At 37.4% G+C, this 27,071-nt stretch overlaps 1 protein-coding gene across 2 annotated transcripts; it reads right to left on the bottom strand.

Moving 5' to 3' along the window:
- Positions 1-9,293: 9,293 nt before the first annotated feature.
- LOC108059618 (uncharacterized) lies at positions 9,294-26,764 on the bottom strand. 2 transcript variants are annotated; one of them, XM_070216988.1, is made up of 4 exons: positions 26,101-26,764; positions 19,593-19,827; positions 10,957-12,670; positions 9,294-10,266 (listed from the first exon to the last, which is right to left on the bottom strand). In XM_070216988.1, exons 2-4 carry the CDS (start codon positions 19,635-19,637, stop codon positions 9,542-9,544), a joined length of 2,484 nt encoding a protein of 827 aa, XP_070073089.1. In that variant the 5' UTR covers positions 19,638-19,827; positions 26,101-26,764; the 3' UTR covers positions 9,294-9,541. The 2 variants fall into 2 exon arrangements, with proteins under 2 accessions (XP_070073089.1, XP_017000464.2); XM_017144975.3 differs by having other exon boundaries at positions 26,086-26,764.
- Positions 26,765-27,071: the final 307 nt, after the last annotated feature.

The following is a 27,071-nucleotide window of genomic DNA, read 5'->3' on the forward strand; positions in this document are numbered from 1 at the left end:
AAAGTTCATAAAAGCAAAAAGCATGTCAAACCCCGAAACTGAAAAGTGCAAACAGACAGGGGAGCGACGACGGAGATAACTCTGAATATCCTTTTTTCCCGGCAACGAGATCCACAGGAAGCGACTCGCAAATCACGTCAAACTGAAGTGCAAATGGAACCCCAAATTCTCGGTCCTGAAGAGCAGGAAGTGGGCTATTAGACCCTTAAGAGGACACAAAACGGCCTAGGAAAAGCGCAATAATTACATACACGGTCGGCAAATTGAATCAGGCGAACGAAGAGGGGACACACAGATAAGCAATCTGATCTTGAGAAATCAGGCGAACAATCCGAAAACATGAAATTAAAGTGCTCGAATGTCTTTCGAGAAGAGGAAAAATTGCGCAAGTCGGTTGAGAAGATGCAGGCAGAAAGTTGAGCAACTTTTGTCGGGTTTCTGACAGCCAGGATCAGAGAGGATCGAGGTTCCCAGACCTGCACGTGCAAAATCAAATCCTCCAGATAGGTTTCAAATTCGTGGCTGCCACGGAAACGCGGCCAGCACAATGGGACACACCTCCAAGATTCGGATTTGGATGTGGACCACTGCTATAAGTACAGCCCGACATCCGATGCCAGATTCAGACTCCGATTCTCCGCCAACTTCTCCGATTTCAGACTGTTGAATGCCCCACGGGATTATTTATATTTATGCAACAGGAGAGCGAGAGGAAACAAGTGATGAAGTCGCTGCTTCCATTTCCAATTCAGTTTTGATTGTTGTGTCCTCCACAAGGAGAAATTATTAGCTGTATAAATGAAATATATTTTAGGAATTAAGAATTTTAAAAGCGCTCTTTAAAGCTTTCGAAGATCCTGTTTTTAAATACAATCCTCCAAGGAATCCAAATTAATTAGAATTTTTTAGTGATATTTTAATTTATTTAAATTTAAATTATTTCAAATATTTTATATTTTTTACATTATTTGATGTCCTATAAAATAATAATATAATATCTGTAAGTCGCCTTATTTTAAATATTTTTCTCCGTGCATTAGTTGGACCTTGCATAAGTGCCAGTACCTTAGTTTTGAGTCTCATTTTGAGGACCTTTTGTGGTCCTCGCAACGAGAGGAGACTCTTTGTTTCGCTCTGAACATTTGCCAGCCAACATAACTTAAGGACTTTTTGTTTGCCTTTTTTACAATTGAATCCCTGCTCCTCGCTGCTGTTAAGTAGGATGTCCTGTTCGGCGTTGGTCTTTTGTTTTTGTTCTTGAGGAGATATAGTGAACCAAAAACCTGGCAACGTCTCGTTTGCATCTTTAAGCCCCGAAGATTATGTCATACGCAGATTATTGCCGATATGAGTTGTCTAATATCTGCGTTACATTTCTCACGCCCAACAAGAACTGTTGGCAAAAGTTTCCGATTTCATTGCCCGATATGCTGAGAAATTTTACACATTTCCTGCAAAAATCTACGGGCAAAATGTGTTTATGTTTTCACTTTTCCGACAGCAGATAGAGAATCTTCGAGGCCTTGCCGAATTTGTCCCACTTTTCCGGCTAAAAGTGTTCAAAGATCTCCGAAGATAGTTGCATTAGAAGCGGTAACTTTCTTTGATTAGATTAGACGGTCTTATAGAGATGCTTTCCTTTCAAAATAATCTGAATAAACAGGAAATGCTAAGTGCAAGTAGGTTTAAAATTTAAAAAAAATATATATTAACCTAATATAATAAAAATTCCCATAAATAACCCCCATATTACATTTTTCAAATCTTTGAACTCTTTTTTAGCTCTTTTAGTTTCCCATTCCCGACTACATCAATAGCATTGTAATTATGCGAGTTCGTTGCTCCGGTGAGATCATTAACCTTCAACCTTTCAACTTATACTTGGCTCCTTTAGTCATCGTGGAATAACAAACATCATCGCCTTTTTTTCTGATCCGTGGGAAGAGAGTTGTAAGCTTCAACTGAAGGATCCACGGCTGATTGAAATTGAATACAGAGCGTTGGCAATTCGAGGCCTATTATTACGCACAATACACCTAATGGCACCTGATGCCCTAAGATTTTCTAACAAGACCTAACACAATCGATTCACCAGCCATGCGGGAAATTTTAAATTCTATATTTTTCCCAAAAAAAATGGGCATTGAAAAGGGAACGGGGTTTGAATAAATAGCGAATCTTGAACAACTAACTTCTACGAACTGAGCAGAAAAAAAGGGTTAGCCAAGAGAAAGGATTTCCATTTCTTTGACCTTTTTTTAAGGACTCGAACAAGTGGGCGATCAATCTAGCATGCGCAATATGCTTTTTGTTTCAATCATGAAATTATTATCTATCCAGGAGCAGGGAAATCCTCGAAAAACCCTCATCAAATCGCTAACTGGTGGTAGCTCAATATAAAGGGGCAATTCTGGGCATGGCTTATCGATTGGTTAGGATCTGTGGAAGGTGGAGTTATGGAGCTGGAGAAATATCTTTGTCCACAAAGGACTACCAGAGAAGCGGGTGAGTTGTCATCGCAGGGAGATTTCCATGGAAGATAGATAGCCAGAGATTCTTTCTCCATGAATTAATGTGAAAGTTGTATAATAAGAAGTGAAAAGGGGTATATTAAAACCAAGAGCAGGTTTAATTTATTAATCTAAGTAATTTTAGGTTTAAAGCAAATTTTAAAGAAAAAAAATAATAATTTACGAACTATTCATTAGATTTAAAAATTAAAATTTGTAGTTTATCAAACCATTTTTTAATGAATAGTTCACTGTATTAAAAATTATATAATTACAATTTAAATGTCTATTTAGTTTTATGATTATAAACGAAAATATATAATAATAGTTGTTACTTAGCCTATATTTAGGATTATTACAACTTAATAAACACAACAACTTTATAATACTTTTTTATTTAAACGAAATAATGAAATATTTAACTATTAAATTCATACTTTTAAACATTTCAAACGAGGCAGATTACCAGGTATTGACCAGTCCAATAACTCTATTTTGAGTTAAATTTCTCTAACGATAGTTAGGAATAATTTGATTTGTGATTTGTCTACCAATTAATGCACGATCATGACTGGGCTACTGACTGACGGCATTTTGATTTCGCTTGCCATCGAGTATCGAATGTCGTCGACGTGGGAAGCACGCACAGGATTCCAGGATCAGCGTTCGAATAAAAGGAACCCAGTCCGTCAAGATGAAAGATACGCGAGATCAACATGTAATCTTTGGCATAAATTCGTGAAACGCTTAAGAAAAACTGACAACAACGGCGGGACAATGAGCGCATGTTGCATGCCCGATCGAATGTCCTTTGATATCAAACGTTAAAGGAGCACCGAGCGGTACTTGAATTTCATTATGCGAAAAGGTAGAGGCCGCTCCATCTTTATCCTTTGTGTGCCCCGTTGTCGAGACCTGTTGTCGTCTGAGTCCACATTTTTCAGTTTTTCATTTTGAGTCTGAGTCAGAGCACTCAGAAAAAATATATTAATAATAATAAAAAATTAGTCATCGTTATATAATTAAATTAAATTGATTTTAAAATAAGAAAAATGATAATTAATACATTAATTAATTACTTACATAATAATTATGTAAATTGCCTATTGTCAAAACTACCTACATAATAATTTAGTAATTAAATAATAAAATTGTTTAAAATGAGAGAAATTTAAAAAAGGAAATAAAATGTATTATTATTATTTTTATTGTTATAAATATATTATATATTAATATTATATATTGAATTTTTATTGAAACAGAAATATTATAAGGAAATGTTTCCAACATTATTAATAAATGGGTTAATTAGTTAAAATTATCAAAAGTTATTATTTTTTTAACAGATTTTAAATAAATGTCAAGGGCCAGCGATTTCATTGCCAAAATGAAGTGCGAATTTAAGCCCGTCTTTTTTCGAGTGAGGCAAAGAAGCAACCCTTGCAGTTCGGGGGAATTTCGAGTTCGATGCTGCCAGTGCGGCTGCCTCGTTCTTTTTTTACCCAGAACGCACACTTCAACCCTCTGGAACCCGCACCCGTGCCTGTTCTCCCGAATGTCCTGCCCCGAATGTCCTGCCTGTCAACTCCTTTTGTCATCGCCATCATTTGCGGCCGCTTGACACTTGCAGATTAGTAAAGTGTTGAGTGCCGGAGAAATATTTTTCCTGCTAATTGCCGACGGACAATTAGTTGTGCTCCAAATCGATTGCAGTCTCTGCAGGATTCGCAGGACATGAGCAGTGCAATGATTTGCATTCTTTATTGTCTGAACATCTGACCCGTGTTCGTGGCAGTCATTCTCAATTTTTTCTCGAATTGTTGAATGTTGAATTAACTTCTCAGCTTGATTCATGACTTTTGGTAATTTTAATCTTCCTTTCCGGTCTTGCACTCTTTTTTTGTGGGCGTTTTGCTTGCCCTGTTTCTGTTCAGAGTCCTTTCTTTGAATCAAAATATCTTTAAGTGGTTGGATATTGATCTAAAAGGGAGAGAAAATTACCATAATTTTCTTTTTGCTAAAATTCTCTTCCTATTCCATATAATTTAAAAAGAGTAAAACTCCAATTTGTTTTATCTATTAAGACACATTTTCTTGAACTCTATAATACTTATTGTTAACTTAACGCAATGCATTTATTTATAGTAAACGTATGAAAAATATTGCAAAATTGTATATTTTGAAGGTAAACATTTACTGTTATTCAACCCTGCAGTTAAATTAAAAAGAGTCTTTATACACTGAAAACGATGTGTTTCTTTATCGATCGATTCGTTACTTTATTTGTAAAGTATACTTTCAGGCTTGTTTAAAATGTAGAAAAATGTGTAAAATGAATGTAGATATAATAATCTGGAAATGCCAAAACAATATACAAACCGATATTTTGTATAATATATGCAAGTGAATCTTAAAACTATATTTTTATGGAAACAATATCTAGGTAAATATGTAAAATGCTAAAAATTTACAATTTTTAATGTAAAATAAATTTAACTGCTCATAAGAAACAGAGATGAAATCTTTAAATAATTATGAGTATAAATTCTTCTTTTATATTTTAGTATCGCTGTAAAATAAATGACAAAATGATAAACATAAGTGCATCTTTAAATTTATTCCTTCCGCTCTTTGCAACATTGTTTCATGTTTTATCATCACATCGTCCTCTCTAAAAATAATCCCCCCAATATGCATAAATTAGGCTTGCGGATCTCACAGTGTCTGGGACCTGTGTACACGCTAATTATAATGACAAATCGGTCAATTATAATGCCATGTCATAAATTTCTGAACTGCGATCGATCAGCCAGCCCCATCCGACCGCTCGAATATTGAATAAAATGGATCGTAAATTGGGAAAACATGCCTGTTCACCGTGTTGCTCACCTGCATTGGGGCGACTTCATTAAGGAGCTACATACACCGGGTTCCCTGGCATCGAAATAATTAACAGGACTCTCCGATAGTCTCTAGGCGAAAAGTGCAGATTCTTGTAAGCCAGATCAATGGGCGAGCAATTTGCCAGCAGAGCTCAAGGCAAAAGTAAAAGGAAGCTGGATGTGGATGTGTGGATATGCGGATGCAGTTCGAAATCGGGGGCTTTAATGAAGCCAGTGGACAGCCTCCTCGAAAGCTGTCAGAATGGCCATTTCGGCGCCACGCCCCCAGCATTAAAAAGCCACTAACCAGGACATGGGGGCGGGGGGCGTGGCACCGGTCAACCTGTCATAACGATCGGCGATCGTGTAGTTTTCAAATTTATTGTCGACACGCAATTCTACGCCCCCGAAGGCGAGAATTATGGACTGGAAAAAAATGTAAAGATAAGAAATACGTATATTTTTGGAATACAATAAATATTTCAATGGAGATTTACATTAACAAAAAACTATAAGTTACACTTTGTAGTACTATTCTTCCATTTAAGAGTATCCTCATTTATTATTACACATTAGGGAATATCTTAAAATATATAAACGTCAGGTAAATAAATGTAATAAAATATTTATAATTTCTTTAGTATTTGAATTATTTTCTAAAGTCTCAGAAAAATACCTTGACACTTATTTCTGAAGTTATGTCCTGTAAAATCATTTTTACTGTGCACCGGTGGAATGGCAACGTGTTTGCCTGGCATTCATCTTGCCTTATTTCTGTTAAGTTCTTTCACTCCTCGCGAAGGGGAAGAGAACTGTTTCGCCCGGTAATTGCCGCACTTAAGCGCAACGGTATAACCAGTTCCAAAACCATCTCGGATCTCGAAAGCCCAGCTCCTCCTCCTCTCGGGAGATGTCCATCAGGCAGCTGACCGCAGAAAGGGCACGGCCGAGTCCCCAACCTATGGGTCCAAACCCCATCCCATGCCATCCACATCCCCAGCAGTTTTGTCTCTGCCTCCCTGGCATTTCGCATTAAATCTGCAACTGGCCAGGCACATTCTCTTTTTCCATACCCTTGAATGGGGCTATTGAAATTGTTTATAGGTTTAAGTGCTCTGTAAGGGATTTTCGTTTATATTATAGAAAAAAAGTAAAGTTTGACCCTAATTTTGGATATAGTACCCCAATAATATATCTCAACTTAACGTTAAGATATAAATATTTATATATGAATTTATAATAATTCTAAAAGTATTATATTTAACAAAAACCGTTGGAATTTCAAAAATATCATTATAAAGTAAGATTATTAAAATAAATATAAAGAACTCTATAATGTTTTGAAGTAGGTACAAATATTCCGACTAATATTTGTTACATATCATTTAACAACAAATAATTAAGTAATACTTAACATATCATGAAGCAAGATGACTAAAATATAGATTATAATAATTCAATATAATATTTATTAAATATTTATTTTATAAGCATATTTAATCAAGGGAATTCCAAGTGTATTCCTCGTCTCGGTGCCGGATGCTCACGTTCCCTTCGTGATTTTTATGGTCATGTGCTGTATTTCTTCACGCAGATCGCGTCGTTGATGCAGCCGGGTCAGAATCGCAGTCAGGGGGACTCGAACTTGGGATGTGATTGCCGGTTTGCGATAAGACAGCATACCAAAGCCCGAGCTCCGATTGTCTTACACACATATCTAAAAATAGCATGGGGCCTGAAACTGAATCTGAATCTGGAACTGAAGCTGAAATTGCAACCTGGCAACCTGGAAACCTGGCGCATGCAATCATTAGTGGAAATTTTACCGGCCACTCTCCAGTTGGCTAAATAAATACATCCAGTCCCCGAGGGGCAATAAAACCAGCCAAATGACGACACGCAGACGCCAAAGAAGATGCTTTTTTTTTAAGAAAAAGAAGAAGGAGGAGTGAGTCGCATTCCAGGTGAAAAGAAGGCGACCGCAAGCAAGGTCGTTCAGCGACCTTCACGTCCACTTGGTTTCCCGTTGAGTGCCGCATTTACTGGTCTCGATTTCTTGGGGCAGATCAGTAAACAACCACTGGACATTTATGGAAATGCCGCTCTTAATTGGCCAAATGTGGCTCTATAAAGGCCCTAAACGGCCGCCTTGACTTTGTCACCGGGTTGGCTCCTCTGTATTGTCCCCGATCGCTCAGTGATCTGATCATCTGGGTTTCCAGTTCTTCGCCGGCTTTTTAGCTTCCGCGTTTCACTCGGAAGAGTGATAGCCCAGCAGGTTTTTGCTGCCAGGGCATTATGATTATCCCAACACAGAAGAGCTCTTGTCACTGCTTATCTTTTTAATCCAGGTACTGGGAGAAATAAAGGGACCTTAAGTACTTAAGCTATATATTCCCTAAATTCTATACAATTTCAGCTAGATTTTCAAGTAGCAAACATGATCAAAGATAAAATATGATTAAATTAAAAAAAAACCTAATTTGATTATTAACAGGGAAGCTAAGCAAGTTATACTTTTATGATAAAAAGTATTTAAGAAATAATTCTTAACTTAAAAATGTTTATGTTTATTTTTAAGTCTGTACAAATATTTTGAAAATGATTTCTTATAAATTAAAGTGAAATTTTTGGATATATTTATTGACGAACTGCGATAAATTATATCACTTTTTGTTGAAGCTTTCCGATCTGCAAGTTATTAGAATTAAGAAGTCATGGTCAAAGTTTAATCACACATTTTCGTAATAATTATTTCCCAGTGTATGCATAAGAGCGTTCGACCCTCCCAACTGCGATTCCTTGGCGTCAGCTGTCCTGCTGCTACTTTGTCACTTGTTCATATCAATTAAATTTTAATGATATTGTCCAGAAAACCGACTCTCCTTCTCCACGCCGCAGGCTGCATGTTTTTAATCAATTTTAAGTGGCTATTTACTTTGCGGATCGGAGGAGCAATCGCCCCCAGGACAACCTGTTCCCCAATCGTTCCCCAATCACATCCCGATCCCACATCCGTTCCCCGCCCGCTGCGAGATTAATGATTAATGCACAACTCCCATTTACTCTCGATGTAATTTAGTTTATTTCACTACACAAGTCACTTAGTGGTCTAATTAGGATAGTTTTTCGATCTTTTCGTTCTTAATGCTGTTTAATAGGTAGGTGCTCTGGATTTTATGGCAAGTTGCTAGTTCTGCTGGATTTTTCGAGTAGTGCGCTAATGTCGGCTGAATAAATTAGGCTCGGTTCTTTTTATGGTTACGGACTACAATTACAATTACAATACCAACAACTACAATAAATTAATTAAAACATTAACTAAACATTAAACAAAATTCGTTTACTGACTAAACACACACACACTGGATCTCGTGGGAACTGAAACTAGTGGCTACGTACTAGGGTACATCTAATTAGGTTTATCTATTTAGATCTAGGATTAGGTTAACTAGACTAACTACAATACGACTTGGATCACATGTGAATGCCTGCGCAGCTGTCTCTTTTTCAGTGGGGAAGTGCGGGTTTATCTTTTTTGGACACTCGGAAAAACCATCGTAATAAACTAGAAAAAATTGCCAGAGATTGCTAAGAGTTTTTAATCAATTCGTTAATTATAAAAAGTGGATCGCATTTTTCTTCATTTGAATTTTTCACTAACCATATATAATTTTTCTTACAGTTTTAGATATAGTCTAACAATTTTCTATACAGTTTCTAAAATATGAAAGTTTAATTTAGATTAATGTAAATTTATTTTGTAATTTTATTGGTTCTTTTCTTTACTAAGAGGATTCTTTTTTTTTTTAAGACCAATTTCGTAATAAATTTAAAAAAAATATTTAATTTTAAAATGTTTTTTTAATTTTTTAATTCAATTGGGAAATTTGTTCTCTTTAACTTCATTAGAAATATTGTAATAAGTTTTATAATGGCTATAAAAAATAAATATTTCAAGATTAACTAATTTTTGCTCCCTAACTTTCTAGCCTTATTTTCCAAATTGAAAATGTTATTAAAAATATTCCAAAAAGTTTTCTAATCTCTCCTAATTTTCCTGTATTTTCCATTAGTTTTTTTCTGTTCTGGCATCTTTTCCTACTTCATTTCGAGTGTTTTTCCGCGTGGAGTCTGACCATTTGGCCCCTATTTGAGCTTGAGAAACGTGAGCAACGCCTTCTGTATCAGACTGCGATTGATGGTGGAGTCGGCGGTGTAACGCACTCCCCACAGGTTGCCATCGTTGTGGTCCACCACTCCGTACTCGCCAACGATGAAGCCATCGTCGGTCTTCTCCTCTACGCGATACTTTCGGTAGTTGCGTCCCTCGACCACGTAGGCGACTTTGTCTTCGTCATCAGTGGGGCTCTGTCCCTCGGATCCCGAATCGCCGCCCTCCCCCGTTGAATCTGAACCACCACCATCGTCATCGCTGCCATCCGAATAATCGTTGGCATTTGCATTGTAAACCACCGAGCCACGTCCTCTGTTGATGCCACGATTTGTGGCCACGGTGGTGCTGCTTGGTGGATTGGCTTGGACTGGACCGGCTGGCGTGGTTGCACCACCTGCACCACCACCCTGCAGTCCATGGGCCCGTCCGTTTGTCATAACACTAACGGACTCTTCAATTTCGTAATTCTGCTCTGAGGTCGGAGTATAGAGCTCGGGGCGCTCGGTGGTAAAGTGCTGATGCTGCAGTTGTTGTTTCCCAGCTGAAGATCCAGCGGATGAGGAGGAGGACGAGGAGCTGGAGCTGGAGCTGTACGAATAGCCACCACCTGACCCCGAAGTTGATGGCGCTGATGGGTCCACCGCCGATCCGACTGCTCCATGTTGGTGTGCAAATTTGGAAACACACTTGACTAGATCTGCAGCGAGGGGATCGGGAAAAAGAAAAAAGATGCAACAAAAGATGATGTTTGATAAGTTCAAGATTAGTTGGCCGGGGTTCAAGTGGTTAAACCCGTGCGTTGTCGCTGTCTGTCATAAGTACACAGGGCAGAAGGTTTTGCAAAAAAAATTCAAAAGTGTTGAAAAATGGAAAAATTAAAAAAAATCAAACCGGACATAAATAAATAAAAAGAGGTTTAAAAAATATAAAGACAAAAAACCGATTTATAATAAATTAGAATATATTGAAATCTAAAGTTTGCAAAAGTTAAAAAGTGTGTAATTAAACTGGAAAATGTATCTAAAATAGAACTTAACATTATTTAATCGCAAAATAAACAGCAATAAAATAATATTAAGCTCTTTTTTCATCCTATATCATTATAGAAAATTTTTAAAAATTACTCTGAGAAAGCTAAATAGTATACCATTAAACTAGAAAATTGATTCATAATAGAACCCCAATTTATCCCAACTTTGTTTACTCTGCCAACTTTAAAAGCTTTTCCTCAAGTGAAACAGGTCATAATAAATGATATGCGATTAAACTTGATGGGCCGCGGAAAATTGATCTGTTTAATTTATGCATTGCCAGTTGCAACACAACACTCGCCCTGCTGCACAGTGTAATTTGTTTTTTTTTTAACCAGATTCAGACTTGGACTCACCTCTATTGGGCAATCCTTTGGCATTTTGATTAGAATGTTGATGCGGCGGTGATGAATGCTGACGTTGTTGCTCCCAGCACGGACTTGGATGTTGCTGTTGCTGTTGCGCTTCGTGTTGCTGCTGCAGATGTTGCTGCTGCTGCTGGTGGTAGTGACTCGGACCTGAGTGCTTTGATAAAATTGGATCCAATGGCTGCGGTGCATTCAATAAATCATAAGGCAATTTATCCAAATTGAAGAGTACTCGGCGAGTTGGTTGCTGCTGACTGTAGCTGTGATAATGATGTTGCCAAGTGGTTGGCCTGATGCTGGTTGAAGTAGTTCCACCAGGAGGCTTTACTGTGGTGACCCTGCTGGCCAATGTTGCTGCCGTGCTGCTGGGTGTTGCTGCTGTGCTGCTTGGTGTTGCTGCTGTACTCTGGGCCTCGCCAAAAGCGATGCGCGAGACAATCGCAGGTCGTGGTCGGGATCTCAATGGTACAAAAGTGCTGGTTGTTAGGGGTTTTCCAGTTGTACTTGTGCTACTTAAAGACTGGGCTGCAGTGGTGCTTCCCAAGGGAGCTTTAGTTGTTGCTGCCGTGGTGGTGGTCAGTGTCTGGGGCCAATAGGTCTTCGCAGGCTCCCCATAAACCTTCGAGGGTTGCGAGTAAACCTTAGCTGGTTCCGAATAAAACTTAGAGGGCTGCCCGTAGACTTTCGAGGGCTCTGAGTAAACCTTCTCCGGCTGACCGTACATTTTCGAGGGTTCCGAGTAGACCTTTGCTGGTTCCGAGTAAAATTTACTCGGCACACTGTACATTTTTGAGGGCAGCGAATAGAATTTCGCGGGTTCCGAGGAACCATGGCCATGTTTCAGGCTCTCACTCACATTTCTTTGGGCCTCGGCCAGAATACCACTTCTCGTCTGCTGCCACGTCTGCAAATCGTCTACATTTTGGGAGATGGAACTGTAGGATATCGATCTGGACTGAGGACCGCGGCTGCCCTGTTTAGTGTCATGATAAATCACCGTTTGAAAGGGCAAACCTGCTGCTGCTGGAGAGGCAGTTTCCTCATCGGCCACCTCACTTTGGTTGGTTTTCAAGAAGGAATGGGCAGAGGAAGCTGCCAGCAGAGGAGCAGCCAGTACACTTTGTATATTGGAGGCACTATTCAGGGAATCCACCTCGCTGTCCATGGAATCACCCGCCAATCGGGGTTCCGTTTCCTCTATGGAAAGCTCACTTTTATGCGAGCGGTTTACAAAATCCGTGCCACTTCCTGTGGCTCCAGAAGAAGAGCTAGGACCTCCTCTTTTGCTGGAGGAACTCACACTCACGGCCACCACTTTGACCTCATCCTTGCTTTTACTCGGGGCATCTTCAAGAAACACTATTTTACTGCCCGAGGTGACCAGCTTCACCACCTGCTTGGAATCAGCATGCTCATCTTCAGGAGAAATTACCGAACTCAGGGAATTCCTATAGCGATTCCTGCCCACATCCAGACTCCTGCCAGTTGCCATTCGCTGGCGAGGATTAGGATTTGGTGATAACGTAGATGGGGACTCTCCTCTGCCCTCGAAATCCTGCTCGCTGCTGTGCAGACTGCGCTGCTGATCATCGTGATCGAGGAACAGCTTGAGGAACTCGTTGCCCGCGATGAGCTCACTCTGCCTGCCGCCTGGAAAAGGGGCGGGATCGGGGGCGGGGCGTGTCCGGCAGCCGGACAACATCTGAAAATGTCAGAGATAAAAGGAGTGTTAGTTATGCCCGACATTTCCCTTGGAATCAGTTTTTATTTAAATGCAATTGAGAAGTGAGAGCATAAACACTTGGAAAAAAATTACGGATAAATACAAGAAAATTTTGACTTAATAATAAATAGTAAATTATAATAAATATAAAGGTAATAATATTTTAGAAATATTACTCAAAAATATACATATTCAGATATATATATATTTGACGAAATGTAGCTTCTAAACTAATGAATGGAACTCAATGCAATTTATATGAAAGTTGGAGGGCATTCTAATACCTGTAAAATGAGTCACTTATGGTTGAAATCGGGTAACCACAACTCAAGTTAGAAATTTAAAAAGTGTCAAAAACGTTTTTTACACTTTAAATAAAATTTTATCCATAAAAAAAATTTTAAGTGTCATTTTCTTAATCAGGAAGACGTACCTTACCGGAAAACAAAGGTTTCATTCATGGTATATTTCATCGATTTTTTTTGTAAACTGGTGTTATTAGTAATTTTAGAAATATTAATGGACATAATTTCCAAAGTTCCAAAGAATTTCAGTTACACTTTTCCAACTGCAATACAGTGGTGATCGCATTTACAGCTTATCTCAGCGATCTATTTATAAATTTGCGTAATTAAAATATCATTTGTATCGATCCACATACGCCGAGAGATATGTCTTCATGTCGCGCTCAGATATGCAAAAGTCATGCAATGGACGACCGAGATCTGGACCTCTCGACTCGATGGCATTTGAATAATAATGCGGCGGTTGGTCTATTAAGACATCAGTGGAATTTCAGAGCGGTGCTCCGTTTGAAGTGGTGCATGTTTCTGTGGAGTCCCTGGTCAAGTGGCGAATGTGCGGCATAATTAACCGCGTTGCAAGTGCTCAAGTGGGTGGCGTAAGGTAGCGAAAACACCAATCGGACAAACAGTTCGAGCCGGGGGATTATGGATTGCCCAATGGTTTAGGTCTAAATGGAACCCACCGCTCCACTCGAGTGGAAAATATGGAAAACACTACATAAACGCTGCCTGCCGGTCAATCTGTCAATCGGCGGCATTCAGATATTTATGTTCCTACCGATTTGCATGCATTTCACTGACTCATCTCGCGGCTTATCAACCTGTTTTCGGTTTGAGGAAGTAATTTTCCCCACTTGACTAAAGGACAAGTTTTTATGGGTGTCGGATTGCATTTTGGTTTTGTCCTTTTCGATGAATAATTCTGAATTCAAGGTAAATTCACAATATTCATATTTGTCAGATCATGGAATGTCGAATTTAAAAGAGATTGAGTCAGAACTTAAGTATAAAATGTATAATTTGTGTAATTTAAATATACATTTTATAAAATAAATTGGTAATTGTTTCAAAATATTTTATAGTTTATGACCGTTTTTTAAACCAATTATTTAATCTTAGATCAAAGTGATTTAAAAATCAGTACACAATTGATTTTTAATTGATTTTTCCTTTAAGCCTTTACTGCAAGCTAACACCTCTATTGCCTTTCAATCCAACAATAATTTGAATTTAATGCACCATTAAGTTGTTTTATTAGCTTGGTAATCTACATCCATATCTACGCCATAACACTGTAACTTAACACTCCAGTGCGAATTCATGGCCAGAGATCGGCCATAAATTGTTATCAGCGCCACACACCCACCGCTGAAACAAAAGACTTAGGGCACGAACTCGCCCTGCCAATAAAGCATATTTATGGATATTTATCGATCGCCATAAGTATTAGCATTGCTAATTGCAACGAGGCAGATCATTTATACTAGCCAAACACTTTTGAAAGGCGCAAATTGAAAACAATGAAAAATGGCGAAAATTGAATCAAATATTCGATTAATAATTTAAAGCGATCGCTGCTGCGAACATAATAGCATAATTATTCATGCTGTTTGTATAAGTACCTACATTTTTTATATTTTCAGTTAATATCCCCCTGAGCAAGAACAATAACAACATCCGGCAGTGCAGTGGGCGCCTGTCGCCGAGCATTTTCTAGAGCAGATTTGAGCGAACAACACCTTCGCACATGTGCTAAAGTTACCAACCTAACCAACCGACTGACTGACCAACCAGTTACTATATAGCCATATCACTAGATCGGTTAGTCATCCGGCGGGTCGCCTTGCCTTTTATGTCTAAAATTGCAGAAGTAACCGACCGCGGGCGTTGAATGGAAAATGTATGGTAAATGGTAAATGGAAAATAGCATTGACACCAAATTAACCAAGTGACAATTACAAAAGGGCTTCGGTTTCGCCCTAAGACAAAGCGAGCATAAAAAAACGTTCTAAAAATATCAAAAAATCGAAACAATGCGAATTCCTTTCCATTGTGGGGTTATTTAAAACGCCTGGTCAGTGACGTGCTCCAGTTTAATGAATGAATTGGGTAATGGACTTTGGGGTTCCTTCAACCAAAAGCCAATCGGAATGATAAGCAATTATTAATCTTGATTGATTTATCAGGTAGCTGGCTAATCCTGTTTCGACATTCTTTTGCACTTTGCCCTGGGTATTCGACAATTTATCATTCGATTGTGCCGCTCGTTTTGGCGACAATTTTCACGGCTGTCAACTTAGCGGAAGTGTCAAAAAGAGTCAACTTTCAGAATATCACGTATCCGCCTTGTGTGCCTTTTGGAGTCGCGCGTGAATGGACAGCGAACAATTAAGCAATAATCACGCCTTAATGAGCACTCTCTTTATTCGAGATCATTTGGCCCACTCGATTGGCTTTCAAGTGCCGCTGATGCTGCCATTCGATACTTTAATTAGCCACAATCATCGTGATTTCAGTTTTTACACGCTTGACACTAAACAAACGCCACGGATTGACAGATTGAATTCATGTGTTTGCGTTATGCAAATTTCGGAAGTATTTTGATTGATATGGGGCTACCACTACCATATGTACTATATGTATGAACAGGATTTGAAGAGAGGGGCCAGTGACTCAGGCCACGAACTAAGATATCGAATGCGGAAAAAGTCATGTAACCCCCCCATTTCTGGCATTTCTGCATATTTTTCGAGTGCTGTGCTGTCCGCGGGCATTTTGTGCTAGAAGTGGGCGGTTTTCCTGGGAGCAGCAGCCACCGTTGCAGCCGAAAAACAGTCGGTGGCCAAGTGAATGTGTCAGCGGGTCCATTTTCCCCACGAAACCCAGCCTAAACTGGCCGGGCCAAAGTCTAATCTCTGTTAGCAGACATCGGACATTCGCCGGGCTAAGCCACCACCCGCTGTCGTCAGCTGGGGATAAATAAAAACACATTGTGTACACAATATTACAGGCTAACGCCAGCGGAGGTTTATACACTAAGAAAAATTACCGAGTATTAAATTAATATTTATTTTGAGTCCAATAGAACAGAATATATTCTTGGTCTAATAATTTTTATTCTTTCAGTATCAATTCAAAATGAATTTAAGTCAAATTTTAAGTGGAGTAGAGTATTCAATTTGTACTGCATGTCAAATTTAAAAAAAACATTGTTTTTGAATTTTTATTTCGAGCGTAATATTATGTCCAATAAAGAATAAAAGATATTTTGTTAAAAGTAAGATGTACTAAAATTCTAAACCCCTTTTCCATTTCGATTAGAAATATACAACTTTTCAAATAAATATAGCAATAATAAAATTTACAATAATTTTAATAGTTGCTAAAGTACAGCTTTATTTTTCCCAGTGCACTTATCGAACTATCGATCTTCCAGCCAAGTGCAGCCCACATTAGGGCCATGCTCAATGCCACAGAATGGGGCAGAATCAAAATAAGACTCCACTTCCACTGCGAGTCGATCCAAATTGCAGCTATCAACCTGGGCTGTGGCACAAAAACACACATTTATTAATTACATGGCAGAGACACATGAAACAAAAACGAAAACGGATTGCTGTGTGGGAAATTAACCCATGCTGGCCGCCAGAACATTTAGGAGTAACTCAACACCATAAACGAGACTGTTTATTTGATGAATACTCGCGGGTAATCCGAGCCGCGGATGTGCCTCGGTGGGTTAATAATGGCTTATAATCGCAAGGAAAATCCGAGTTTAGAATGTAGTTGCTCTACTGGCGGTGGTGGGGCTTCAAATCCACTTCCACTCCCTGCCCCGCTGTGCATAATTTGCAAATTGCCGTCGTCATCGCCATTGAATGGCCAAAAGACAGAGTCTGAGTTTCAGCTACAAGCAGAGCAAAAGTCGGAGCCACAATAAACAGAGGCAGTCCAAATAGTCAGTTGCATATGAACACTCACAGAAAAATGGGTAGACAAAAGACTAATTGATTTTATTAAAAAAGAAAAAAGTAAAACAAATAAATTAAAGACAAATAAAATATTAAAATATATAAACTTTTGTCATGAAGTTCATCCTAATTTTACTAAAAACAATGCTAAATTCATTTTCAATTTGTATGTATTTAAAAGTATTAAAATTGAATTTAGAAAAATATTTTAGTGGGTACTCATGAAAATAAATATTAAAAATTAATGTCCTGAAGACCATAGATTTGTTACTTTATAAATATTTTCCAAATCAGTTTAAACAAGGGAACGTAACTGTTATAAGTTTTATTTTAAAAATCACACTTTAACAGTTATTTTCTGATTTGTAAAGTAAAACTCAAAGAATAACTGTTATTTTTTGAGTTTTATAATAAAAGTTGACAAATAACAGTTATTCGTCGTGATCAAAATAAAACTCAAACTTGATTTATGGCGATTTTGTGGGTAAACTAAATTTAAACGAGGACGGAAGCTAACTTCGGCAAGCCGAAGTTTTAATACCCTTGCAGATTTTACGAATTAAAACTTGACTAGACTAGCAACATGAATTAATAAACAACAAAATATTTTATAATTGAAAAAATAAAATTTTACAATTTTTCACCCTATTGTTCCTATGGGAGCTATGAAGGTACGCACAAAAAAATACGATTTGGAAAGTTTCATGGGAATAGCTAATATTTTGCGCGAAATATCCTGAAAAACGTCAAATTTTGACCGATTTCACCCTATTGTTCCTATGGGAGCTATAAGATATAGACGTCCGATCGGCACGCGCTTTTACCCTGATCAAGGTACGCACAAAAAAATACGATTTACAAAGATTCATGCCAATAGCTCTTACACTGAGCGAAATATCTTCATTTTTGTGAAAGCTATATCCGATTGTTCCTATGGGAGCTATAGGATATAGACGTCCGATCGGGTCGGCTTTCAAACTTGATCTGCGTACACATGTTTTAGGACGACTGTGAAAGTTTCAAGGCGCTAGCTTTTAAACTGAGCTCGCAAACGGTATTGAAACAGACATACAGACGGACAGACGGACAGACGGTCAGACGGACAGACGGACAGACGGACAGACGGACATGGCTATATCGACTCCCCTATTGATCCTGATCAAGAATATATATACTTTATGGGGTCGGAAACGTCTCCTTCACTGCGTTACAAACTTCTGACCAAAATTATAATACCCTCTGCAAGGGTATAAAAAAATATAGGTATAAAATATGCGCGGTTGCCTTTTTTAACAAATTTTTAGTAAGTTATAAAAAGCACGGGTATTATGTTTTTTTTAAATTATTTCATTTTTTCAAAAATGTCAAGGGATTAACTGTTATTCATAAAAATCAAAAAATATCAGTTATTTTTTGAGTTTTATTATAAAAATCAAAAAATAAAAATCATTACGGATTTGTAAACTACAATGGCTAATAAAAATTGTGGTGTATTTAAAAAATTTTTAGGACCCTTCTAAGTGCGTGATTTTTTTGTATGAAAAATTTACAATAACAGTTATTTTCGTTCCCTGGTTTAAACACACAAATCGTTTTCTGTTTTCCACACAGAGCTCTTTAATTCTCTGTCAACTTTCTGCATTTAATTGCCATATATTTTTTCCAAGTATAGCAGGCAACCCAAGTGCCTTTAAATCGCGTGCAATTATTTAGTTTACTCGGCTTCAGTTAGCCTGGCTTTACTCCACATTACTCACAATCAACTCGGTCTGTCTAATGAGCAGTCAATAAAGTGCCGGCCAGACACAAAAGCGAGTGTGTGGTAAAAATTAATTCCAAATGCATTTGCTAGCCAACAAGCCAACGAGCCAACCAGCAGAATTATGGATGATTTGGGCTAATAAAACCGAAGTCGGCAAACAAATGGAGTGCGATCGCACCATTAAACCATTTTTCAAAATGCATTGGCCAAGCTAATGGAGCCACCGCCTGTGTATGTGAATGTGAATGCGAATGCATTTGGCAATTGCATTTTTGTCTGCCTGGGAAATTGCTGGCCACAAAAGATGAGGTCTCAATTGGACTTTAAAGTTTTCCATTTTTCGGGGTTAGATTGGTGCCATTTGAATCAATTTTGTTTCGATTGTTTGATTCGAAATCCGTGTGGAAGGAAAACGAAACTTTCCAAGTTGAAGATCAAATAAATTGATTGATTGCCTTCGGTTGTGATGAAATGAAAATGAGTTCATCAGCTACTCTTGAAAAGCGTTTATTGAATCCATAACAATTTTTAATGATATTATTTATTTGCGGATGTATTTTGATATAATTACTAAATAATCTTAAAGAGGGTATGTATAAAACAAAATGGTATTATTTTAAATAAATACAATTATTTTTAACTTTCTAAAAAAGCACCCAAACAATTCAAGAATTACAAACCATTAAAAGCAAATACCAAACGGCTTCAAATGGAGTGTAAACTAGTTTAATTTGGTAGCTTAAATGGCCAAAACTAAGCCTTGAACTTAAGCGTTGCTCTGGCTGAAAATCCAACGAGTTCCCTGGAATTCTTTGAGCACCTGGCCATAAATAAGTGAGTAACAAACTTAAAGCGACACTTACCAGCAGCAAAAAACCGAATTTGAGGAGCCAGCAAAAGTGTGCCATTCCGCTTTCGGTTTAATCCACCTGTTAATCAAGCGCTTTAGTGCTTCTTTTGTTCTCTGTGCTTTAAAGCCGGGGATCGCTTTCCTTTGGGGCTCCTGTTTCTCTCAGTGATTCATTGGGCCACTTTTGACCACCAGCTGCTCTGCGATCATTCTGTCCAGAGTCGTTTCTTGGGATTTCTGGTTAATGGCTGCAATTAGAGTGGACAAAAAGCGGTAATTAGCAATCGAAGTGGTGGATAGGTTACCAAGATTGACTGCCATTAAAAATATTTGGCAAACGTATAACAAATCGCAGTACGAAAACAAATTCATTCCGTTTAATCGATAAGCCATGGGAAAAATCTACGCCAAATGTCAAGGTGCATTTCACACCAGAATTCGACGAGAGTCGCGAGGCACTTGCAGCTAATTTTAAGAGTCTCGGCGGATTCCGCAGTTAACTGAGTGCACTTACAGAAAAATTTACCTAATTCTAGAATTTTAAAAAATGTTGTCGATTTTAATTTTAAGTTTTATAAGATTTGCAAAAGAAAAGGCTGTACCTTGAAAGTAAAATACCTTGTTTGTTTAAAGGAGATTTGAAAAACGCAGTTATTTTTTTTTGTCATATTTAAATGATAACTTATTTCATTCTTAGGGCTAGTACTCAACCCAACAAAAAGTCGTCCAAAACAAAAACTTCATATGAAACAAAATTTTTTGACGTTGTTTTTCATATGAAGTTTTTTGTTTTGGACGACTTTTTGTTGGGTTGAGTACTAAGCCTTAAATGGGAATATGAAATATTAGTCCACATAAACAAAAAAAACAAATTTTATAAAAAAAAAATTAAGCCAATATTTAATAAAGATTATGATGTATGGGTGTATCTAACATATGTTTGCCTTGCCCTTTTATTGTTTAGTTCGTTTAACCAAGTTCAAAGACTTTTAAGGGCTTGTGGTTTTTTTGGGTGTAGAAGAATCATTGAACTTGTATTGGCAACAGGTTGGCAACAGCAACTAGCAACTGGCAACTTACAGCCAGCCACTTGAAGAAGCGGCCAACAAGTTGCAGAGTCTGGCCAGCAAACAAAAAAAAAGCGGAGAGCCGACAGCCGAGAGCCAAAAGCCAAGCCCAAAACCCAAAACCAAAACTGAAAACTGAAAACCCAGACAGATGTTCAGTCGTCTGTTGCAATTTCAACATATTTATAATTAATGGCAAGGTATTTTGATAGCTTTTTGTTGCCAGCAATTGGCATGCCATTGAAGTGGGGGTACCACAAGATTTTTTCTAGCCCCAAGTTGCTGCAATCGATGGCCAAAAAATCCATGGTGATGAGTTTGATTTTGGCCAGCCATAATTTAATTAACCGTTCTCAGGCATTTCCGCCACTCCGGAGACCATGTAATTAAACACCAACCAAAGTCAAATCCATAAAAAAATCATATTTCTTTTTGGCCAGAAGAAACACAAAAAAGCTAGACAAAAGCCGAAAGAAAGAAAGAGACGCCAGGCGAAGAAAAAACCAGTTCTAATTCTTATCAAGCCTTCTTCACAGGTAATATAATTACTCATGGCCCTCTCCAGTTTTTTAGATTTTTTACTTAATACCAGACAGCGTTTAATTACTAAGGAATTCTGCGGGGAAAACAAATATGTTTATGGCCAGCCAGGCATCTCATTAAAAACGAAAGTTTCTAAGTTTCGTTCTTAGCCAAGTGAGGGGTCATTAATTAGCCAAAGTCATATGGAAATGCCAGAACCTCCCATTTAAGCCGGCATCCATTATATTTTATTCTGTTCTGGCTGTTCTTTTCTGCTCTATTCCTAAGCTTTTTTTTGTTTTTGTCTGACGTCATTTTAATTTCTTTTATTCTCTTTTTCTTAGTAGTTAGTTGTCTTGTTGGCAGATGTTCATCATTAGGTTCTGCTGTAAGTTCTTTGGCCTTTCGAGTCTTTTGTGTGTAAAGCCCATCCATATAGGAAAGTAAAAGTTCTGACGTCCGTCGTTTTGTTCACACATTCATTATCCGCAGTTTAGCGTCTGTAAATTACAACTAGTCTATAACTATAAAGCTGCACCCATAATTGTCATAGGAATTGGAATCGGAATATGTTCTAGTTCTAGTTTTTGCTGGGAGCAGGTAACTCGTACAAAACACTTGGGTTAAGGCCAAAAACAACTGGATTTAAATATGGAAAATCATTGATTCTTGAATACCCTATATTTATTAATTATCTTTAATTGTATTCTTGGAAACCATATTTTTTTTTAGACAAACAAGTTTTTTTGGATTTAGGAACTTGTTGCTGGTCATTTGGCAGATCTTTAAAATATAGAAATTAATGATGGGTTAAGTTTCATAGGCTGTCTATTGAAGATGGGATAAAATTGAAATATTTAAGTCGTGTTCTTAGCTTAAACCATTAAATAAGTTGTAAACAGTTAGGCAATTATAATGACATTAAGAACCATATAATTAAGCTGTAAACTTAGGGAATTCACACGCCTAACTATGGCATCTATTATTAAAAAATTAATAAAAAATCAATGAATCTATTTTTATAGCTCTTGATATATTTCCAGCACTAGTAAATTTTATATACTCAATAATTTGTGCATAAATTTATTCTTGGCAATTATTGATCTCCCTTCTTTGGAAGTGCAGCAACCGCAAGTTGGTCTTGAAATCTTAATGGAATAATCGCACTCGTGAATGCCCATTGGCGTTACTAAATTTGTGCCGTACTCACACTTTCCGGGCAGTTAGTATATAAATTAGAATGCTAATCGATAGTTATGGATACGCCCTGAAAAAAACAGAACAGCAGAGAACCCGGGGAACTGGAAGATCGGCGAGGCGAGAACTGTGGACAATGGTCAACTGACAGATTCCGGTTAATAAACTTGATTTAAAACCAGAAGTGAACACTGCGGGCAAAAGGTAATGGCAAATAAATTGCCACTAAGTACACACACAATGCATGGCCATACAAATGACACAAAAAAAGAATACAAAACAAACAAAAAGGCAGAAAATAAAATGTGTAACAAATGGACAAACGTGGCCCGCACCCGCAATTCACTCCGATTTAGATTCCGATTCAAAATCACACTCATATTTAGATTCAGACGGGGACGAGACAAGTGTTGGACCCTGTGACAAATTGTCAAACATTCGCATTCTCATACCCATTCGACGTCTACCGCTCAGAGACTCAGAAAATGTCGCACGACGGTTGCAATTCATTAACAATCGAAGTGGAGTTGATTCGAGTTCAGTTCACTTGATTTCAGTTTCAGTACAGCTCGGTTGAGTTGAGGGACGGACAGGCTCAAAGCCAAGAAGGCAAAAGAAGGGAGAGGCCACACGTCGTATGCGTTATTTAATCAGCAGCCAAAAAATGCCAAGAAAAGAAACACAATCACAACCCTAACATTATTATAAGAATTATAAAAAGCACTCCTATAAATCATCTTCATCTCTTAATGATTTAAAGTCGGCATTATTGGCTTTTACATTTTTAAAAGAATTTTCTATTATTTTTTATTTTCTTCGTGTCTCATCTAAAGGAAATCTAAAATAACGTTCTTGACAATCCCTTTTTTAAGTCAGGGTAAATTCTACCTTAGTAAAGATATGGCTAAGATTGTTTTGAATATGAATATAAAAACAGAAACGAATTTTAAACTACATCGTTATCACCAGCAATAAAAAATGAGTATACTTTTAAAGATGTATTCGATAAGTTTTAAGTTTAAGAAAAAGAAAAATGAATGATGTGATTTTAGAAAAGTACCTTACAAATAATACCATAAAAATAGCTTAAATAAACTTTGCTTATATTTATAGTAAATAATACAAAAACAGGTTCCTGTTCATCTTAAATAAACTACCCTCTTCAAGGGTATAAAAAGCCATCACAAAGTCAATGCAAAGCCAAAAACTCTGCCAAAGTCACAAAAAACACATTCGAGCGGTCTCTAATTGGAGCGTTTTCTGTTTGTGTTTATATTTCCATGGAATTTCTAAGAGTTTATTGCACTCCGCGCACTCTTTTGGCCATTTGTCATCGCATTGTTGTGGCCAAAACTAAAAACTCTGGCTAAAACAGTGCAATCCCAACCAGTTTGTTTATCTTTCGCAGGTCGCGCGCGACTTTTAGGCGTTTTGTCAGCGTTTTTGCCACTGGTTTCGTTATTTTTTTTATACAACATTTTGTTTTTGTTGCCGCAGCATATAATTTGTTAATTTAACTTTTTGCAGCCTTTAATTGTTTTGGCCAAAGCTCAGCGACTGCGCTACTGCAGGCAGTTTCGCGGTGCAATTACGCTCTTAATAATGATTTTGTTTAAAAAATGTTGAACGGTTTGGCAACGCTTCCACTTTTGCAATCTGGCTCAGAATGTGGGGGCCATTGGATTATAGACATTATCGATATGGCTCTTTGATTGATTAAGGGTCGAGCTGAGGCTACGAAAAGTTACCGTAATGACAGGAGTGTTTATTTAATAGAGATTGCAATTACTTTGCTCAGGTATTGCAAATAAAACATAAAAGCTTGTAGACAATTTATTGAGTCATTAAATGATCTCCTGGAATTTATTTTTCGGATCCGGTTTTAAAATTATAATTTGTATTTGTATTTATTAGATTTACTTATTTAAAATAATAAATTAATGCTGCAATTTTGAAAGTAATTAAATAAATTAATAAAATATTGCACTGATATTTCTTGAAATAAAATGCATTATTAATTTGTACAATTAGAAAAGTTACTTTTCAACTATGTTACATAAAATATTTAACTTCCATTCAATTTATTATTTAAATGATTGATTTATTACATTAAGTGGGCCATAAAAATAAACAAGCTACGGCCATTTAACTGAGTTATTAATCCAAACACGTCGTTTGTCGAATGTGTTCTAATTTAAAGCGATTTGGAAATTACGAACGTGTTCTGCACACAATTTAGGTGCTATTAATTGAAATCAAATTTAATTATGAACTCGGACGTATTGTTTCAGTAATAAGATCGTAAATTATGCTGCTAAGTGGCGGCCATAAATTTTCCTTCAAACAATCCATATCCATATCCATTGCACACAATTACTGCCCTTGGATGGATATTGAAGCTTTTCCTTGGCATTCAGCTGGCAGCGGACTTTCAATCGGACAAATCTGAAATTAATTCACTCCACAGCGATTTTATATTTCGAACTTTGTAGCTGAATGCCAGCAGCTGGGACAGTGGGTCACTAAATCAACGCTCAATTACAAGCAGACCGTTAATTATTACAGTGAGTTTGGAATAAGCAGGGCGCCTAAAAATAATGAGATATGTATATGTATCTACCGATCATTAAAGTCTCGTTTGTGTGAAATATGAATCTGCTGGCGAAATAAATTAATGCCTTTAATCCACACACGCCTGTCCATCAAAAATCGGGAATACAATCCGCACAAAAGAAACAAACACTTTTTCATTCAGTCATTTTTTTATTATTTCTTCATTTTAAAACTCTAACACCAATGCACTTGCATGCCAATTGGACTGACTCACACACCGATATAGACTTTCATCCGTGACCTTGAGGCGACTGGCCGACATAACTCCCAGCCTGCCCCGCCCCTTACCGCCCTTCCGCCAGATTTCCACAATTTGAAGACAAAAATCCACTTTATGGCCAAAACCGAAAACAAAAACAATAACAAAGCCCGCACGTTGAGCAAGGCAGCCTACCAACAAAAAAAATATAACAAAAATGCAGAAAAAAACTGTAACAAAAAATTAAAACACAGCAGCAAAAAATTTGAGTAACAAGCCGAGTGCAAAACAAACGAAAACCAAGCAAAAAAAATTTGCAAAAAAGGGGGGAGGAAAATCCTAAAAACATAAAAAACGCGTTTGCGCATAAAAACGCTTTGGTTTTGGCCAATTTTAGCCATTCGGCTATAAAGCGATCTATATATATTTTGGATACTATTCCTGCACAGACAGAATTTCTTGGTATCAATAAAAAAAGATATCAAACATAGACAAGCGATTTACATTTTAAAAAAATTAAAATGCATATCTAACCATTGACATATACAATTAAAATTATAAGTTTTAAAATATTGCAAAATTAAATCAAAATTAAAAAAAAAAATTTTCTAACACAATTTTAAAATAAAAACTCTAGAAAATATTTTCAAAAATGTAAATAAGTTACAATATATTTTTGTTACTCTGTTTTAATTTGAATATTCACTTAAAAATGAATTAAAAAGAATTCCAATTACAATTAAATAAATTTAACTTTCAACTTAAAACTATTCAACTTAAAACTATATGCAATAAATGTAACTTAAATACAGATCTTGGCACAAGCAATTCCAAAATGATCTTAACGTTTTTTTTTCCGTGTGGCATATTATTAACCGTTACTTTTTTACCAAACCCGCTGAGCTTACCAATAATGCACCCACCACATTTATAGTTGTTACTGGCTTTTAATCCCTCGTTGTCGTTGCTGTTGGATTTGATTGTTAAGCTTTCTATATTTACGGGTTGTTGTTGCTTTCAGTTTCAGTTTTTTTCGCTGCTGTTGTTGTTCGACTGTTCAATGCAATTGTTGCTAAGCCGTTTTCTTAAATTGGAGCAATATTGGCGCGAGCTTTGAACGGATTTCGTAGACTGCGATTTGTTTATGGCTCTTTCAAAAGTATTTATTTATTTTTTCGCGGACTTTAGATATACATGTGTTGTTTTTATTTGGGCTTAATTATTTTTAATGGATTAAGGCACACACACTGACACACGCGCACACGCACATAGACACACACACTCTGAAAAAACCTTTATTTAACTGACTTGGTCGAAAGAGGTCTTTTAATATGAATGAAAATCCTTGATTTTTTAGAACGGTCCTTAAATAGGTTTTCAGCTGTGTTGCTCGTGGTTTTTCCTCGATTTGACTTGAAAAGGCTCTTTTTCGGGGCCTAAATAATGGAGGGAAGAAGAAGAAGGGTGGGGCCACTGCAGAAGGAACTGCCTAACTGGAAAAAGATACTTTCACGACCAGAAACACGTAGTGTTTTGCTATTTTTTGGAAAACCTCGGAAAGTCTCTCGAGCGCCGCGCTTGCGTCCGTTTGGCTACAGCGTCCACAATTAACTGAATTCCCACAGCGATCAGAAACTGATAAGTCGTCGCCCAAGAAGCCAGGCTGAAAAGCTCCGAGAGCGGTCGAGCCCCAAGTTTTAGCCACATTCACAACACAGAACGCCAGCCAAGTGCCAAGGCAAAAACACGAAAGGCAACAGCAAAAAAGCCCAACTCGATTTGCAGAACAAACGGCAAACACAGCTGCCAACAAACAAAAATCCCATCCACTAGCAAACAAATCGCGCCCGAAAGTCGGGCTCTCTGGCTAAGTCTTATGCTCGCCAAGATTCGC

Source organism: Drosophila takahashii, chromosome 3R (genome assembly GCF_030179915.1).
Source record: "Drosophila takahashii strain IR98-3 E-12201 chromosome 3R, DtakHiC1v2, whole genome shotgun sequence".
Taxonomy (NCBI): domain Eukaryota; kingdom Metazoa; phylum Arthropoda; class Insecta; order Diptera; family Drosophilidae; genus Drosophila; species Drosophila takahashii.

What these genes read in the sequence shown, in the direction of transcription:
- LOC108059618 (XM_070216988.1), bottom strand. Translation starts at nt 19,637, where the DNA reads ATGGCACACTTTTGCTGGCTCCTCAAATTCGGTTTTTTGCTGCTG. An exon ending in AATTCGGTTTTTTGCTGCTG is followed by an intron (nt 12,671 to 19,592) that starts GTAAGTGTCGCT and finishes TGACATTTTCAG; the next exon opens with ATGTTGTCCGGCTGCCGGAC. An exon ending in CAAAGGATTGCCCAATAGAG is followed by an intron (nt 10,267 to 10,956) that starts GTGAGTCCAAGT and finishes CCCTCGCTGCAG; the next exon opens with ATCTAGTCAAGTGTGTTTCC.